This window comes from Dasypus novemcinctus, chromosome 1 (assembly GCF_030445035.2).
Source record: "Dasypus novemcinctus isolate mDasNov1 chromosome 1, mDasNov1.1.hap2, whole genome shotgun sequence".
Classification (NCBI taxonomy): Eukaryota; Metazoa; Chordata; class Mammalia; order Cingulata; family Dasypodidae; genus Dasypus; species Dasypus novemcinctus.
This window is the reverse complement of record NC_080673.1, coordinates 32,997,025-33,016,822: the sequence shown is the minus strand read 5'-3', so window position 1 is coordinate 33,016,822 and position 19,798 is coordinate 32,997,025. Positions and strand designations below refer to the sequence as shown.

At 41.2% G+C, this 19,798-nt stretch overlaps 1 protein-coding gene across 6 annotated transcripts in view; it reads left to right on the top strand.

Moving 5' to 3' along the window:
• The first annotated feature begins 824 nt into the window (after positions 1-824).
• RAPGEF2 (Rap guanine nucleotide exchange factor 2) overlaps positions 825-19,798 on the top strand; it is a 276,574-nt gene continuing 257,600 nt past the window's right edge. For 3 of the 6 annotated variants that reach the window (XM_058276808.2, XM_058276656.2, XM_058276695.2), the window contains exon 1: positions 1,189-1,339. In XM_058276808.2, the coding sequence (XP_058132791.1) occupies positions 1,271-1,339 (69 nt within the window). In that variant the 5' untranslated portion in view covers positions 1,189-1,270. Of the gene's footprint in view, positions 1,340-19,798 lie in introns of all 6 variants that reach the window. The other 3 variants (XM_058276757.2, XM_058276604.2, XM_058276560.2) reach the window with 2 other exon arrangements.

Genomic DNA, 19,798 nt, shown 5'->3' with positions numbered 1-19,798 from the left:
CCGATGATGCGGCGGCCGCCGACTCGCGCCCGCCTTGTCACTCACTCCTCACCATGGTTGCAGCACAAAGCAACAAGCCCCGGAGGCCGCTTCCTCCCTGAGGAGCGGCTCGGGCGGCCGGAGAAGGCGCAGGAGGAAGAGGCGGAGGAAGAGGAGGGGAATCGCCGCTTCCCAAATACACTCCTGGAGGGGGCTGAGCGCGGCCGTCCGTGCTCGGTTCCGGCCCTCGGACGCGCGCCGCCGGGAGTCCGGACCTGGGCTGCCCGCGGCCCCCTTCTCCCCCCTCCCCGCCCCGCGCCGTCGCAGGAACAAAGTTGCCGAGAGAGACTGGGCCGGAGGACGGCAGCCCTGGCCGGGGGCTCCCGCCGCGGCGGCGCCGGCGCCGGGACAGCCCCGCTCCGGGCGCGCTGATGGGGGCGGGCGGCCGAGCCCAGGGCAGCGGCCGGAGCAGCGGCGGCAGCGGCGGCGGGGGCGCGGCGGCCCGAGGGGATGCAGCAGCAGTCGGGAGGCACGGCCAAGCCCATTAGACAGACACCCGGGGCGGCAGTGACCGCGGTCGAGGCGATCGCGCTTCGCAGCGCCAGGACCTGAGCCGGGGCCACCGGGGTCCTTCTTCCGGCCGGCGGCCGCGGCGCCCAAGTGCCCGAGGTTTGGGGGCGCGGGAGATCCGAGTGCTTCCCGGAGACCCCCTGGGCGGCGGCGCGAGCCTCCGAGAGGAGGGGGCGATCTTCGGCGCGGGAGGGGAGAGGAGGCCCCGCCTGCCTGCGGCCCTCCCCCCTCCCCACTGCTGCCTGTGCCTCCCTAAAAATAACTCAGGCCCGCCGGGGCCGCGAGGAGCCGCCAGTGTCCCCCGAGTGGAGCCGGGGGAGGCGTGTCGAGCCGGGGCCCGGAGGGAGTCGGGCGCGTCAGGAAGCCTCCCGAGGCGAGCGACGAGGAAGAGGAGGAGGAGGAAGGGGAGTTCCCGACCGCCGCGCGCGCCGCCGGCTCCGGGCCGCCGGGACCCTCCGGCCGCGGGTCCCCGGCGCTGCGCGCTGTGTGCGCCCGTCGCGCGGCCTCGCTCTCCCGCCGCGTCTCCTGCACGCCCTTTCCGCCCTCCGGGCCGAGGGGCCCAGCCGAGACGACCCCCGCGGGCCCCGCGCCCGGCGCTGCCGCCGCCGTTTGGCTTCTCAGCCTCCGGCAGGCGGGCGGAGCGCGCGGGGCGGAGGCAGCGGCTGCCCTGGGTCGGGAGGAGGCCGGCGAGGGTGCGGAGCGCCCCGGGCCGCGGGGGGAGATGGCGTCCTACGTGGATAACAGCTTCCGCCAAGCGGTGATGAAGAACCCCGCCGAGAGGAGCCCCCAGGTGAGACCCTCCGCCCGCGGCCACCCGCACTTGACCCGCTCCGTGCCTCACCCACTGTGCCCTCGCCTCGCCTCCTTCCCGGCACGGTTCGCCCAGCGTTTCTGACTTCGCTCTTTAGGATCCCCGATTCAACGGCCTCCCAGACCTCAGTCTTCCCCGGACATCCTGCGTTTATTTTTCCCTCTCCCCAACATTCTCGTCCTTTTCGCTCCCTTCTCCATTAACTACTTCTCCCTGCGTTTGCCCCGCGGAAGAGGGAATCCGCTGATTAGCTCCCCTCCTCTCCAGCCGCACTTGAGGGTGGCGGAGGTTCTCGCCTCCCCTCGGCCACCCTGGCTGCAGCCTCCGTCCCTCCCCGTGCCTTTGGCCCTTTTTACCTTGAGAGTTGAGTGGTTTTTGAAAAGATATGAAAGGAAACTTGTATGGGACTGCGAAAGACAAATCCATGTTGGTCCCCTAAAGTAAACTGTTGAGGTGTTTTGAGTATTTACTATTTTGTTATTTTTAAAACGGTGCTGTTTTCCTTGAAGGAAATAAGAAGTTCAGCAGCTAGGCTAGTGCTTTTGGTTAAAATTGCAGACAGTGCTGCAGAGCAGGCATATTCAAATGCCCGGGAAGGGTACCCTGAGGATTCTTTCGTGTTGCACAACCTTGTCAAAATTAGATAAGTTTGTTAACCTTTATACTTTTGTTTACCTTCAGGCTAATATTTCTTTTACTTTAAGTGGAAGAATTGCTGATGTGGTTGGAGTCAGTCGTTTACAAGGGGGCATTTTATAAAAATGTGGTGGTTTGATTTTCTTTGCTCTTAGTTGCTGACTGGATAGTGACGCATATTCCTAAACATTGGAATGGTAACTGTAGGGAATTCTGATGCCAGCCCTCTTAAGACGAATGAGCCCTCCTAATCCTTGGGATCCTCAGCATTTAGGATCCAATCCTTGAAAAAGTTGATTCCCTTGTTGGATGCCATCTGTTAAAATCCAAATACTCCGTTCTCTGACGTTGGTTATTTTAATTTAATGTGGGTAGAACAGAATAAAATAGAATCTTACATTGGCTGTTGGACAGGACCCAAGAATGGCACCTGGTGCCGTTTTTGATTTTTCATTTTTCCCGGTGGAGCCGTCACATCTGGGGGAATCATGGATAGATCGCACATATTTACCAAACCTGTGGAAGATGGGCTGTGACTTTACAAGAAAATTAATTTCACAGCCTTCAAAAAGTTCCTATTGTACAGGACTCTTTTATAGGAATGTCCCGCTTTGATTTTGCCCTTGGACTTCTCACCACTTCTCATGTGCCTTTCCGCATCTACCATTTTACAATTGCCAGTTGCCATCAGTCTCCTGCATCTGAAAATGAGCAGTCCCAGTCACAGTGTGATGGAAAAGCAAATGTCAGTGAGATAGTTTAGTTCTTTTCAAGAATACTGTTTGGAATGCAAGTGAAATCACATATGCTGAGAATATTACAGTGAGTCAGAAAACGATGTCAAAAGTCTTTAGCCGACATAGTGGGGAGGAAGTGGTACATTTGGTTGATTAGTTAGAAGAATAGCAATGGCTCAGAAACCTACTTTCATCAGGTAGAGTGTGGGTCATCAAACAAGACTGGAAGAAGAGAAATGTGACAGCAGGAGGATTGTGCCAAATAAATGAACTGTTAAACTTTCCTGTGGCTCTGCCAGTGGTGTAGAACAGAGTAAAAACTGACCCAGTGCAGAACTCAGCATTAGTCACCAGAACATGCAGGCTTCATTGACAGTGTGACGGCATTGTGTTCCTCCCGACACCCCAGCTTCTTAGAAAAAGTATTTCCAAGGAACCTACAAAAAATTTTGAACAGTCTTAAAGTTTAGCCTTATTAATTTTGATATTCATTTGGTTATTATTAGTGCATCCCTCCCATGTTTGTTTATTGTTTTAAGGGCAAAGTAGTTGGCACTGTGAATATTTTCCATCTTTACCTGGCTTGTCAATAATAGTTGTTCTTAGAAGAGGTTGACATTTACTCAAATAAAATAAAAAATGTTTTGTAAAAGATGCTTTTTATATTGATTGCATTGTTAGTGCAAGGCTGGACGTTTTTCTGTGCATCTTTTTCTTAAGATTGTTTGAGAGTTAGAAATGTAATATAAGAAAAGCAAACTAAAGTAACTGTCAGGTCATGAAGAGAACATCTTTAATTAGCAACATTTTGTTGTGTTCCTTCTGTTTCTGAGGATAGATTTGCTAAAGGAGTTTGTTTGATTCTGATTACAGGTGAAAGAGAGGCCCTTAAAGGAAAAGAATAGAGGAGCGTGTATAAATATTTTTGTTAAATTCAGTTTCTTTTCTTTAAACCTGACAGTCCATTTTCTCTTTCAGACTATGTGAAGATACAGTTTTGTATTTAGGTCAATCAGTTGCCTGGAAGTAATCGTGATGTCACCAGCGTTACCTAAGAAGCTGGCTAGAAGAGAATCTGTGGGCTGGGCGAGCCCCATGTAAACATAGGGACTTTGAGAGTTAGGCAGCTTTTCATATCCACCTAGAAAATATGACCCTTCTGTTTAGGTGTGCCATTAGAGTGGGGGAATGATGAGAAGATATAAAATGATTGTTGTTAGAATTTTTAGCCAAATCATGCATATTGAGGTTTTCAAGGGCTTGTCGTTATTCTGAAAGGAGGAAAAAATCTTTAATCCAATGTGTGTCCGTCCCATATTGTGTGTTTGGCTGAGTTCTAGTCAGTGGGGGCTTTGTATTTTAATAACAAACCCCTTGAAAATAATGAACACTAAATGTTGTATTGATATTTTTCAGTGTACCTCTGTTGAAAAACAGGACTCTTAAGTAATTGCTCTATTAAGCTATTTGGGTTTATGTTTTAATCACTTAAATGGGACACTTGGTCACCAAAGCAATTTCATGAAATAAAACTTGTAAATAAATTACAAACAGCTCTATCCCTCAAGGCTTTATACAATAAAATAAGTTTCTGAACCATTTTATTAACTTGTTGAGTTCAGACTTTTTGAAATTCCTTCTGCAGAGGGAGTTTGAATGTATAATTTTTTTAGTTTTTCAGGTGAAACGTCTATTATAGAATAGTTCCTTCTATTTTAAAAATTTTTCTTAGCTACTTGTAAAAATTACTTCTTTAAAATTGTATGTGCAAATCAACCCCCACTTCAACCCCTCCTACTTAATAATCTTACTTTGTCTTTCACTATTGAAATTGTTTGGTTATTATACCTTTTGATTGAGTTGCTAACTCATGAATTTGTCAACTGCTAGTTCATAACAGTACAGGACTTAATCCTTTGCAGAGTCGCTCAAAAGGCTATGTGTTGTATCATAGTGAGTGCTGAAAAAAAACACCTTTGACTCAGAACTTTAAATCATTATAATCTTCACAAAAGAGTATCTCTGGCAAATATTTGACTTGCAAATCTAGGGGAAGGATCGGATGTTACAGTCAAATTTTCCATTTGTGTTTCTTTTCACTACTTTTATGAGCAAACTCATTTTCATTTGACAACTAATACTTTGATTACTGTAGCTCATTTTGGACTCTAGTCAAATAAATATTTGTTTCTTAAGTAGTTTATGTTCATGACACATGAATAAACTCTGTGATATTTGAAAAGCATATCTCGTGGAAGTAAGATTATTTGGCCACGAACATATAGCTTTCATAATAGTGATATTTACTTGTGGGTTTAAAAGAGTACATTTATAACTGAAGTAATTTCAAACTGTATTAGCATATGACTTCGAATAAGAGGGGACTTCAATTTATGGTAAAATTATTAATATTCTTTTGCAGTATTGATGGAAGCTTACTTGCCTTCAAGTAACCTTTTAAACATTTAGTAATGAACGGATCCATAATTAGCTTTGCATATCTTGGCTGAGGTTCAAAATGAATCTCTCCAACTGCAGTGCTGCATGTACATACTGCTTTAATGCAGTCATTCTCTAACCATGATCTTTCACAGAGTAATTTAAAAAAGAGGAAGAGAACCACCTGGTTGCCAGCTCTTTGCTTTTCTTTTTTCCTTAAGAAGAGACATAAAGATAAAAACCAAACCAGTTGTCACTTCCTATCCCTATCGTTGTGTTAACTCTCTTGCCATCTAATAAGAAAAGGAGGATATTACTATCAGTTATGACTCCAAAGCTCGGTTCTTGAAATAAAATACTCTTTGCTTCATAAGAAAACTGATTTTTTTTAAATTTGTTTGCTTGCTTGCTTGTTTTACTATGGACCTTAAAAAGACTTTACTCCAGTGGATTTGGGGAAATTTAAATGATCACAATAGGGTCGCCATTGGTGATATTTGAAATTAAAGTCCCCAAATAATTGTGGGATGTACCTCAGATATAAGCTAAGGATCTGAAATGAAGAAATGATAACATTTTAGAAACACAGAATCCATTTCTGCTTGACTCATCTGAAAACTTACTTTTTGAAAAGCTTTGTTACTTTGTAAGTTTTAGAGGTAGTGAAAAGAATTTTAATTACCTGAAGTAACTTTGGTCTAAACTAGGGTAAAAAGATAAGGAAATACGGAAACTGATGACAGTCAATCGTTTATGATTGCCTAAATCAGTATATGGTTTATGGTTTATGAGTTATTCCCTCTTCTCTCCCCATTTTTTGGTTAATCTTCAGTGAATACTTTCCTCATCAGTAAAATGGGATGTTAGCTTCCTGAGGTGGTTTGGTGGATTAAGTGAAAGAAAGTACAAAGTTATTTAGTGCAGAGCCTAATTATAGTTCTTATTATAGCACATTTTAATTAAATACCTATTATTTACCTGACCTTGGAAATTCAAAGATGAAATGAGACTGTCAGCCTCTCAAGTTACTCACCAATCTGTTAGATACTATACATAGTAGGTGAGTCATTAGAGTAATCAGTAGCTATATATCTGTACCCATGTACGCACACACACACACATACACACAGCAGTGCTTTATTACTTTAATTAGAATTATAAACAAGCACATCAGGGAGCAGGACATGGAAGGGAGGAGGAAGTAGGATCTGTTCCTGAGCTGGTAATGAACCTAGAAAGGTTTTTGGTGAGAGGAAATTGGGTCACAGGGACCAGGCACAGTGGGGTCATGATTACTGTCCCCAGGCAGTGGTGGGGAGGCAATTCACTGCTCCTGGGTACTCCAGGAGATAGTCAGGTGACCTCATGGTACTCATCAATGAGCTCCTGCATAACCTCTCTGGACCTGTCCAACTCATCAATGTTCTCCTTGAAGATGGCCTCCTTGCAGAACTGCTCAAAGAAGTCCACTTGCTTCTGTAGCATGTAGCTTGTCATTCTGCTGGCAGGAGCTTTCAAAAAGCAAAGTGAAAAGGCAAAACAACAAAAGAAAAAGAAAAAGCAAACAAACAAAAAAAGCAAGGAGAAGCTGGTGTGGTTGGCCAGCATGAGCCCACTGACTGAGTGAACTGAGAGCAGGTAGGGAGATTGCTGCAACAGGGCCACCTGGATGCTGACTGGGACCCAGTGGGAGAAGTTGGCCAACTTCCATTCCCAGATCTGTGTGTTCTTGTGGACCTGGGTGGGGTCCTCCTCTCCCTGGATGACGTTGAGGATGGCCTTGGAGCAGTGGTTAGTCTGGCGAATCTGGCCTGTGGATACCATCACATTCTTAGCTGCCACTTCGTGAAATCCAGGCTGTGGTCTTCCTCACCCTGGCCACTGGCTGATCTGTGGTGATGGGGGTGTAGCTGGTCCTGGGAAATAGAGGCCCCCCCAGCGTGGGGATGAGCCAGGTGAGGAGGCCAATGAGTTGTTGATGTTGCTGAGATGATGTAAGGTGGTGGTACCAGCGCACGTGATGGTGAACACCAGGTGACTGATCTGGGTGGTGGTGCCAGCCGACATGGGCACCAGGTGACTGGTCTGGGAAGGACGGGTTCTGGATGTGCAGGTGGTCTGGTGATCTGGTTTTGGGCCGCCTTGTCCAGCACCCCCTCACAGTCTGCGCTCTGAGTCAGCCTCTTGCGTGGGAGCTGTGTTGCAGGGCTGTACCACCAGGTCGCTCATCTTGTCTGGTAGGTAAACACCGAGTATGTCTGCAACAGCTTTGCAGAGTACCTGCCCTTCAGTCGCTCCAGGAGGTAGGGGAGTAGGAAGGCACTTACCCGTGACTAGATGATATGAAGGATATTCCAGATGGAGCCGTTATCATGTTAATAGCACATACAGTTCCCAGAAAACACTGGTAGACCTTTGCTTAATATGTTTGGAACCAAGGATGAGGTGTAGGGGATGGGGAGGGATTCCACTTGTGTAGAAACTTGTGATTTGGAAGGAAGTGAGTAGAGACCAGGAGTTCTGTTAAAGGCTGCAGTACATTTTACAGGCTTGAGAAGGTTGAGAGCCTGAGTTACTCAGTGGAGATGGATTAGAAATACTGTAGGAGTAGAATCTGTTGGACAGCCTGGATAAATAAGCGCACATTTGTGTCAACCACTCATCATATCAAACTGTGCTGGTGTTCCGTCAGTACAGCTTAATTAAGGCAAATGATGACGGACCTTTCCTTGTTGATTGGGGGAAAAAAATCCAAGTTGAATATAATTTCAAAAAAAATTCTCACATTCTTTTTCCTTAAACTTTGGTGTAGTCTACTAAATGTACTTTCTGGTATCTAGTAATAACATGTACTATCTGATTTATATACTTATGCTGAATATGTAATTTTTTCTTAATCTGTAATGAAGCATTCCATCCTATGGATGAGTTGAACTGAATTTAATCATAGATTTATTTATGTAAAAACTCAAATGACTTTTCATGGCAGGTTATAATGATTGTAGTGAGTCTTTGAGAACAGTTCCTTATTGCCCTGCACTGTTTTCCTTTTGATGTTGGTAAATTAGGAGAAACAATTTGGTTCTTTGTAGCTCTGTCAGAGTTAGAATGTATGTAGTTAGTGAAAATAAATCCAGTGGTAATAATATCAATCTTTGTGGGGAAAAAGCTCAGGTGTTTACTGTATTATTTTGACTGTTAGGATTTTTATCTTTTGAGGGGGAAAACAACCCTTTGGTCTTGTGCTGATTAGTTACTGTTTTGTGAAGGATGCTTCTTTTTTTAATATTTTAAGAATCAGTTTTAATGAGACATGTGCACATACCATACAAAATCACCACAAAAAATTTTAGAAAAATTTCATTACTCCAAAGAGAAAACTCTACGCCTCTCAGCAGTCACCTTTTAATCCCTCTATCCTTCCCAGCACTATATAACTTTTACTAATCTAATTCCATTTTTATAAATTGATTTATATTTGCATTTTTTTCCTTCTTCCCCCTCCCCCCACCCCCGCTGTTTTTGCTCTCTGTGTCCATTTGCTGTGTGATCTGCTGTGCCTGTTTCTCTTTTTTTTTGTCTTCTCCTCTAGGAGAAATCACCAGGATTCGATCCTGAGGACCAAGGAGAAAATCACCAGGATTCGATCCTGGGGACCTCCGATGTGGAGAGAGGTTCCCTGTCACTTGCGACACCTCAGTTCCTTGGTTCTCTTGCTTCTGTCCTTGACTCTCCCCTTTGTCTCTCTTTTTGTTGCATCATCATCTTGTTGCGTGGCTGGTTAGGTGGGCACTTGGCTTGCCGTGTGGGCATGCCTTTTACCAGGAGGCCCCAGGGATCAACTTGGGTCCTGCCATATGGTAGATGGAAGCCCAATCACTTGAGCCATGTTTACATTTTATATAAATGGAATCATACAATATGTAGTACTTTATGTTTGGTTTCTTTCATTTAGCATAATGATTTCCCCCCCTGATGTTAGCATCTTGTAACATTAACATATATTTGTTCAGTTTCAAAGAAAAATTCCTATATACATGCAGTATTACCCATATTCATATTTCACATGCAGTTTCACTGTACTATACAGTCCTATGCTATATTTTTTAGCTTTCCTCTTAGTGATATATATGACCTTAGACTTTCTCGTTTTTATACCCATATAGTTAGTACTGCTAATTACAAACACTATGATATGCTTTCATCTTTTCTGTTCATTTCCAAAGATTAACAAACTTTTTTACCAGTGCTGTACAGATTAACCCTCAGCTTTCTATTCTCTAACCTCGTTCTACTTTCTAGTGACCTATATTCTAATTACTAACTCCATGAATTTATACAATGTATTTAGTTCGTAATAGCACAGTCATATGGTATTTGTTGAGTCTGGCTTGCTTCATTCAAGATTAGGTCCTCCAGGTTCATCCATGTTGCCATTCTTAACTACTTCATTTCTTCTTACCACTGCATATTATTCCATTGTGTGTATACACCACAATTTGTTTATCCATTCATCAGTTTATGGACACCTGGGTTGTGTCCATCTTTTGGCAATTGTGAATAATGCCTCTGTGAACATTTATGGGCAGATGCCTGTTCGTGTCACTGCTTTCAGTTCTTCTGAGTATATATCTACTAATTATATTGCCAGGTGACATGGCAAATCGATATACAACTTCTTTAGGAAATGCTAAACGGTCCTCCACAATGGCTTTACCATTGTACATTCCACCAACAGTGAATAAGCGTTCCTATCTTTCCACATCTTCTCTAACACTTGTAGTTTTCTGTCTTTTAAATAGTGACTATTCTAATAGGTGTGAAATGGTATCTCATTGCTGCTTTGACTTGCATTTTCTAATACATGAGTTTGCCTCAAGTATTTTGGGGCACCCTGGTTAGGTGCCTTTATGACTGTTATTTCTTCCTGTTGGATTGTCCCTTTTATTAATAGATAATGGCCTTCTGTATCTCATAACTTTCTTGCATTTAAAGTCTGTTTTTTCTGGCATTAGTGTAGCTACCTCTCTTCTTTTTTGGTCACTGTTTGCATGGAGTATTGTCTTTTTCCAACCTTTCACTTTTGGCTGATTTGTATCCCTGGGTTTAAGGTGAGTCTCTTGTAGGTAGCATATGGATGGCTCTTTTTTAAAAAAAATCCATTCTGTCAGCCAGTATCTTTTGATTGGGGAGTTTAATCTATTCATATTCAGTGAATTATTTATTCTGTGATTTTATTTTTTGGCCTTCATTTATCATATTTTATTTTTGTCTTTTTATTCTTTTGGTTATCCTTTCTGCTATTCTTGCCTATTACACTCTCCTCCAAGCCTCTCTCTCCTGTATTTTTCTTTTGGGCTGTAAGGCTCCCTTTAATACTTATACTAAAGGTGGATTCTTTTTTCTGTGCTCTCTTAGTTTTAATATTCACAAATATTCACAATACTATTATTAAATAATATTACTAAAATATTTGAAGGACAGTTTTGCCAGATAGAGAATTCTCAGCTGGCAATTTTTCTTTCAGTGTCCTAATTACCTTAAATCATTGTCTTCTTTTTTTTTTAATTTATTTCTCTCCCCTTTCCCCCCACCCTGGTTGTCTGTTCTCTGTGTCTATTTGCTGCGTCTTCTTTGTCCGCTTCTGTTGTTGTGAGCGGCACAGAAATCTGTATTTCTTTTTGCTGCATCATCTTGTGTCAGCTCTCCGTGTGTGCGGCACCATTCCTGTGCAGGCTGCACTTTCTTTCCCGCTGGGCGGCTCTCCTTATGAGTGCGTGGGGCTCCCCTACATGGGGGACACCCCTACATGGCACGGCACTCCTTGTGCACATCAGCACTGTGCATGGCCCAGCTCCACACGGGTCAAGGAGGTCCGGGATTTGAACCGCGGATCTCCCATGTGGTAGACGGAAGCCCTAACCACTGGGCCAAGTCCGCTGCCAAATCATTGTCTTCTTGTCTCCATGGTTTCTGATAGGGAATCCACACGCAGTAAGTTGTGCTGAGCATCCCTTGTATGTGATGGTTTGCTTTTCCTTTGCTGCTCTCAGAATTTTCTCTTTATCTTTAATGTTTCACATTCTAAGTAATATGTGTCTTGGAATAGCTCTATTCAGATTTATTCTGATTGGGGTATGTTGCACTTCTTGGGCATGTAAATTCACGTCTTTCATGAAAGTTGGAAAGTTTTCAGTCATTATTTCCTCAATCTTTCTGCCTCTTTTCCTTTCTCTTCTTTATTAACTCCCATGACACATAAGTTGTTGTACTTCATGTTACCATTCAAATCCCTGAGCCCCTGCTCAATTTTTTCTATTCTTTTTTTTTTTCTGTTCTCTTTTCAATTTCAGCTGTTCTATCTTCTGCATCACCTATTTTTCTGTCATTTCAGGTCTGCTGTTGTAGGCCTCTCATGTGTTTTTGATTCTTCTTTGTGTTTGCCCACTGTCTTCTTGATGTCCTTATCTATTTTCTTTTTAATATATTTTAAAATTATTTTTAAAATATACATAGAATGTCCTTATCTTTTAATCGTATTGTCTTTCAACTTATTAATTTGATTTAGGACATTTGTATGAACATTATAGATTAGTTGTCTCAAATCCAGTGTCTCATCTGGGGCTTTGATGTAGTCCGTTGCTTGGGCCATTACTTCCATTTTCTTAGCATGGCTTTTAATTTTTTGCTGATGTCTAGGCATCTGATTATGATGGTGAGTTTACCTTGATGCTCAATTTCTCTTTCTTTCTTAGGGATTTAGCGGGGAGAGGCTGTATGTTACTGCTGTTCTTTGATTCTTCGTTCACTGTGTTCTAGGTCTTTAGGGTTGTCCCTCTTAGTTGCTCAGATCTGGGCCATGGACCAGTAATGGGTTGCATGTCTGGCGGCTCCAAGGGCCTTAGGGAGGGAGACTGAAAAGGACAGAAAAAGCCTCTCTTTTATTCATTTGTTTGCTTGTTGCCATTTCCCACCCCCCCCTTTTTTTAGGAGACACCATGAACTGAACCCAGGACCTCCCTTGTGGGAAGCAGACTCCGCATCTCCTTCCCTTATTTACTTTTAAATTCCTCACATGCACTTCTGCACTTCCTTGGTCTGCGAGCAGATAGAGCTCTTCGGCAGGCCTCTCAATTCAAAGCCTGGTTGGAGTTGTTCTCTGTGTCCCGAACAGCAACAGTGTGACATAGGATCCTGCTTCTAGGTTATTCAGATTCTTGCAGTTCAGACTTTCTCCGAGGCAGTTTTCCAACCTTTGCTGGCAGCCCCCTCCCTTTTTCTGGGTAATTGATAATTCCACTGCCCTCTGTGTCCTTAACAACCAATCCTGGTCAGTAGGGAGGGTGATTGAGATGGTCAGATCTCTTAGACCCTTGTAGGCATCCAAGGCAAACAGTGGTGTGTCCCCACCCAGCCTGGAAGTGCTGGTGGGACACAGAAGATCAAACTTACTGGCCAAAAGCTGAGTCAGCCATAGGCTATGTCCCTCTCTCTCTCCCATTTCCTGGGTTGGTGGATTCCTGCAGCAACCTCAGTCTGTGGCTGGAGAATTCAAAGCTGTCTGCTAGGAGGTGGGGGAAAGGGCACCAACAGCTACAGATTCCACTAACAGTCTTTCCATCAAGATTCTTTTCCTGTACCCTCCTCTATTCTGGGTGGTGTCCTACCTACTCCTGGGTGTCCTAAACCCTAGAACATTTTTTTCCAGGCTGTTTCTGCCTGTCCTCTATTTTTCTGCATGAGGAGTAAGTTCTGTGTCTCTCTTATCTGCCATCTTCCTGGAAGTTGTGACAAATGTTTCTTGCTGTATCCAGGTGTTTCCTTTTCTCTTTCAGTCTATGAAAGATAGACAGTTGGTGGTGATGGGGAAAATTTAAGCCCTTGTGTTTAAATTCTCCTGGCTCCACCATTTCTCTGCCTTTTAGGTCCACTATGTGTGGAAAGTATTTTTGGAGGAGTTGGTGTTAGTGACTAGAAAGGGAAATTTGTTTTGTCATTGGCACTGAAACCTCTTCCCTCTTACTGCAAAATTTCTCATGACTTGTTTCCCACAAGTTGAAAATCATAGAATGTGGAGGTTTAGAATTTCTTAAATATTTAATACAAGTTAAATGAATTGAAATTAAAATTTATGTTTTGCTCCAATTAACTATTGGTTCCTGTTAACTTTTTGGTTGACAAACCAACACTTACTGTAACAGCTGACCCCTGGCACTTTTCACTTGTTTTCTAGCTCATGGTATTTATTCCAGTCGAACATAAAATCCAATAAAGGGAAACAGATCCTGAACAAGGATTAGCCATTAGCTGGTTATTCTGGAGAAGCCTGATAGTAACTTCCCTGGAATCAGTGACTCTAATAAGGAGTTGGGGCAACGTGATGGTCATCTAGTGTTCTGAGTATTCGCTGTAGTGTTAAGACTCGCCTTTTTTGTTTTTAATTAAATCTTTTAGTATAAGATAATTGTAGGTTCACTTGCAGTTGTAAAAGACACCCTTTGTACTCCTTACCTAATTTCTCCCATTGATAACATTTTGTAAATCTGTAGTACAATATTGCAACTGGGTTATTGACATTTGATACAGTCAAGATATACAATATTTCCATCACTGTAAGGATCCCCTCTACCTCTGGCAGTCATTATTCTTCATTTCTATAATTTTGTCATTTCAAAATGTTATCTAAATAGAATAATAACAGTATATAGCTATGGGATTAGCTTTTTTCACTCAGCTAAAATTATCACTTTAAACAAGTCACATATGTTTATGCCTGAATTTTGTAGGTATTCATAAGAATACAATGTATTATACCAGTTTTGAAGGGCTCATGATCCTGAATTTGACCAAATTAGAGTATTTGATAGAAAAACAGTGAGTGAATAGAGTATTCCATGTACATTAACCAAAATAGAAATTGTGGTAGTAGCTTAAGGAGATCAAATCTTAAGTGAAATTTAAGTTGTTGGTTTATTTCCCCTTTCTGTGAACTTGAGAATTATTAAGTTATTTTAGTATGAGTGGAAGGAGCGGAACAACAAAGTAACAGCAGGGGTATGTTTAAAATGTCTAGTCAGAGGCACTATTATAGCTGTGAATGATATTATCTAAGCTGAGTGTGTTAATACTTTAATCTAGACTTTTCTGTTAGGATCCAAAGAGGGGGGAAGAAAGAATTTCTTTAAAATTAAATCAAAGAAATATCCTACAGATCTTCTCCCTCCTCAAATATATGCCTTTACATTTCAGTTACAAAGCCATTTTCCCTGCACTTTGAATTAACCAACTACCTTTCCTTTTTGTGTGTCCCTATGTGTGTAGGGAGGGATGGAGTGGGAAATACTGGAGAACCCATGCTGTTTTCCTTTACTAGATACTTTTTTTATTACTGAAATTGATGTTTGAAGATTGGATTAAGAAGATGGGATCTAATATTTAAAATAACTGCAAACAAAATGTAAGCAGGAGAGTGTTTACTATTTGTATTAATACAGAAACTATTTTAAAACATCAAGCAGAAAAATTTTTTTCTGTTTGGTATTTTTAATAATAAATTGTAATTGAGGACACAGATAAAAAAAGAATAACACCTGGCTAGGTTTAGAGGTAACTAAAATCTTAGAAGACAAAAATTAAAATACATGGGTGTAGACTAAACATATTTAACATTTATCAAGTTGTTCTATAAATACTTATTAGAGTTTTTCAAGACAATAGACAGTTTCTGATTACTTCCCTGAGCTACAGTATGCAATGTTACAAATTCCATTTTATTTTTTATCTGTAAATATTTAATGTATCTCTAAAAGCTATCCTTAAAAAAACCTGATATTACTGTTTATATCACCAGAAATCTAGTCAGTTTTCAACCTTCTAATTGTCTCATAATTACTATTTTTTTTAATTAGAAAAATTGTAGGTTTACAGGAAAATCATGCAGAAAATACATAATTTCCATATATCTCCCTTCACACACACACACACACACACACACACACACACACACACACACAGTTTTCCCTATAAATAACACTTTTCATTAGCATGGTTCCTTTGTTAAAACTGATGAAACAACATTATTGTAATTTTTTTTTAATTTTACTATTTATATAGTAATATATACATCTAATTTTCCCTGTTAAACCACACTCAAATATATAATTTTTTTTTTTTTTTTTTTTTGAGGTACTGGGGGCTGGGGATTGAACCTGGGACCTTGTATATGGGTAGCTGGCACTTACCCTTTGAGCCACATTGACTTCCCTGAATTTTTCATTTGTTTTACTTTTTTTTTCTTTCTTTTCTCCCCAGGAGGAACTGGGAACCAAACCCAGGACCTCTCATGTGGGAGGCGGGCACTCAACCACTTGAGCCACATCTGCTCCCTATAATTACGTTTTGTCAGAATCATTCACAATGTTGTGCTGCCGTCACTACCACTGACTACCACAACTTTTCTTTCCCTGCCCCCAACAGAAATTCTGTACCAATTAAACCTTAACTTCTCATTCCCTACCTCCATCCCGGGCCTCAGTAAACTATACTCTAGTTTCTGGCCCCATGAATTTGCTTATTCTAATTGTTTCAAATCAGTATGATTATGCAGTCTTTGTGCTTTTGTGTCAGGCTTATTTCACTCAACCTGATGTCTTCAAGGTTCATCCATGTTGATGCATGTATCAGAACTTCATCCATTTTATGAGTGAATAATATTCCATTGTATGTATATATACCATATTTTGTTTATCCACTTGTATTAGTCAGCCAAATTGGTGCAAATGCAAAATACCAGAAATCTTTTGGCATTTATAAAGGTTATTTATTTGGGATAGAAACTTACAGTTAACAGGCCATAAAGTATAAGTTACTTCCCTCACCAAAGTCTTTTACCATATGTTGGAGCAAGATGGCTGCCAACTTCTGCAGGTGTTCAGGATTCCTCTTCCTCTCAAGGGTCCGTTGTCCCAGCTTCTTCCAGTATCAGCTGTGGGCTGGGATAAGTCTCTCTCTCTCCCAGGGCTTCTTTCTCTCTGGGCTCAACTGCTCTGCTCTCTCCACAAGGCGAGCTGTAAACTATCAGGCGAATGGCTGGTCTCTCTTCCTGCAGCCTCTGCAGTGTCTAATGGAGCCTTCTCTCTTTCCTCACATATCTGTATCTCTGTATATTTACTTCCCCAGGGTTCTAGCAATTAAACTCTAACCAACTCCTCTGCTGTATAGTTTTCTCTGTGAGTCCCCACCCACCAAAGGGGCAGAGACTCAGCGTCCTACTGATGTGGCCCAATCAAAGCCTTAATCATAGTTTAATCAAGTAAAAATGAAACCTCTGAAGTTAATACAATCTAATGCACCCAGAGGAACAGAACAGTTTACAAACATAATCCAATATCTATTTTTGGAATTCATGAATAATAACAGCTACACCACTCATCGGTTGATGGAGACTTGGGTTGCTTTTATCTTTTAGCCATTGTGAAAAATGGTGCTATGAACATCAGTGTGCAAATACCTGTTTGCACCCTGCTTTCTTTTTTTTTGGTTCTATACCTACTAGAGGTATCATATGGTAATTCCATACTTAGTTTTCTGAGGAACTGCCAAGCTGTCTTGAACAATGGCTATGCCACTTTACATCGCCACCAGCAAAGAATGTTTCTATTTCTCCACATCTTCTCCAATACTTGTAATTTTCTGTTTTTTTTTAAAAAGTAGTCATTCTAGTGGGTGTGGGGTGGTATTGGTTTGCATTTACTATAATAGAGAATATTGTTGAGCATCTTTTCATGTGCGTTGTAGCCATTTGGATATCCACTTTGGGGAAATGTCTGTTCAAGTCTATTGTCTGTTGATTTTTTTTATTTTTTTATTTTTGAGTTGTAGAATTTCTTATATATTCTGCCAGTTTGCTATTTGGTCTTTGTACATCTTATAACTTTTTTGTTCTTCATCTTCCATTGATGCCTACTTTCACATTTATTTGATATTTTTTCCTTGTACCCATTTGATTACCTTCTCATTTTGTTATGGTTTTCTATATTTTCTTTGTAGTTACCTTGGAGCTTACATTTCACATTCTAAATCTGTAAGAATCACATTTGACTTTATACCAACTTAATTTCCATAGCATACACATACACTATTCCTATATGCCTCTATCCCCCACCTTTAAAATATTGTTTTACTCGTTGCAAATTATATTTTTATACACTGTATGTCCAAAACTATAGGTTTATCATTACTTTTTAATTATTCATTATTAATTTTTTTGGAGGTACTGGGGATAACCCAGGGACCTCATACATGGTAAGCAGGCTCTTGGTGCTCAACCACTGAACTACGTCTGTTCTGCAATGATTGCTGTTTTTTTCATTTGTTTGTTTTGTTTTGTTTTTTTGGAGGTACTGGGATCCAACCCAGGACCTCATATGTGGGAAGCAGGCACTCAACCACTTGAGCTACATTCACTCCTTATCATTACTTTTTTCCCTTTATTGTTTTATCATTACTTTTTATTCATTTGCATTTTAGGACTTTTAAGAAGTAAAATAGAATTAACATCCCCAAAATTACAATCTTCATTTCTTTCTGTATCTTTGAGCCACTGTCTAGTGTCCTTTCATATAAACTTTGAACACAACCCTCTATACCATTGCATGTAGGGCAAGTTTTATGGTAACAAACTCTTAGCTTCTGTTTATCTGGGAATGTCTTAATCTCTTCCTCAGTTATGAAATACAGTCTCACTGGGCATAAAATTTTTGGTTAGGAATTGTTTTCTTTCAGCATTTTAGGTGTTGTGGTCTGCTGTATTCTTGTCTTCATAGTTTTTGATGAGAAATTGTCACTTAATCTTATTGGGGATCCCTTGTATATAACATGTTGCTTTTCTCTTGCACCTTTTAGAACTGTCTCTTTATCCTTGTCATTTGATACTTTAACTGCTGTAGTCTGGAGGTGGTTCTCTTAGAGTTTGTTCTGTTTGGGGTACGTAGTCTTGAATACATATAATCATGTTTTTCATTAAATTTGGTAAGTTTTTTGTCATTATTTCTTTGGATGTTTTTTCTCCCCCCTTTTTTTTCTTTTTTTGGGGCTTCCATAATGTGTATATTGTTATAATTGATGGTTTTGACAGGTCTTTTAGGCGCAGTTCACCTTTTTTTATTCTTTTTTCTTTCTGTTTTTCTGACAAAATCATTTCAATTGTCTTGTCTTTGAGATCACTGATTCTTTCTTCTGTCAGATCAAATCTTTTCTGGAAATTCTCTAGGGAATTTTCCATTTCCGTTTTTTGGTCTTCAACTCTAGTGCTTCCTTTTGTTTCCTTTTAAAAATCTCTATCTCCCTACTGAGATTCTCATGTTTTACTTTAATTGTTTTCCTGACATACTTTATTTCTTTGTGTTTTCCTTTAACTTCTTGAGCATGTTGAGACTTTAAAAAAGTATCCTTCAAATCTTCTATTTCCTTATTGATCTTCAATCTAGATATTCCATCCATATTTGGAAATGGTGTATTGAAGTTTCATATATTAATATAGAATATTTCTCCATTCAAATCTGTCAGTATTTTCTTGTATTTTGGGACTCTGCCATTAGGTGCATATATAATTGTTAAGTATTCTTATCTAATTAACCCCTTTATCAGTATATAGTGATCTTCTTTGTCCCTTGCGAGTGCTTTTGATTTAAAGTGTCTCTTAATCTTATATTAGTATTGGTTCTCCAGCTCTCTTTTGTTTACTGTTTGCATGGTATATATTTTTCCCATCATTTCACTTTCCACCTACCTATGTCTTTGAATTTAAGGTGAGTTTCTTTTAAGCAGCATAGTTAGTTGATGCTTCTTTATCCATTCTGCCTATCTCTTCCTTTTGACTAGAGATTTTAATCTGTTTATATTTAAGTTAACAACTGATAATGGTGGACTTTCTTCTGCCTTTTTTTTTTAAGATTTATTTTTTAAAATTTATTCCCCCCCCATTGTCTGCTCTCTTGTGTCCATTCACTGTGTGTTCTTCTGTGTCTTCTCGCATTCTTGTCAGTGGCACCAGGAATCTGTGTCTCTTTTGGTGGCGTCATCTTGCTGTGTCAGGTCTCCATGTGTGCGGTGCCATTCCTGGGCAGGCTGCACTTTTTTCATGTGGGCAGGTCTCCTTGCAGGGTGCATTCCTTGCGCATGGGGCTCTCCTACTCGGGACATCCCCACATGGCACGGCACTCCTTGTACGCATTAGCACTGCGTGTGGGCCAGCTCACCATACGGGTCAGGAGGCCCTCGGTTTGAATCCTGGACCTCCCATAGGGGACCAAAAGCACTGATCATCTGTTGGACCACACATTCCCAGATACCGGGATCTTGGTCTTTATATTGCATCCTGGTACCAGCAGGTTGCATGAGGTGCTTGGGCTGTGGTCAGGGTGTGGAATGGTAGCCACCTCACAGAAGGTGAAATTCACTGATATTTACTACAATTTTCCAGCCTCTTCCTCCTGCTCTTCCCTGGATGCTGTACAGTGTTTTACTAGCCTTTGGCATTTCAAAATAGTCGATTCAGACAGTTCCTGCCAGTTTAATATTGTTCTCATTGAGGTATTGATTCCTGGAGTTTCCTAGTCGTCTTCTC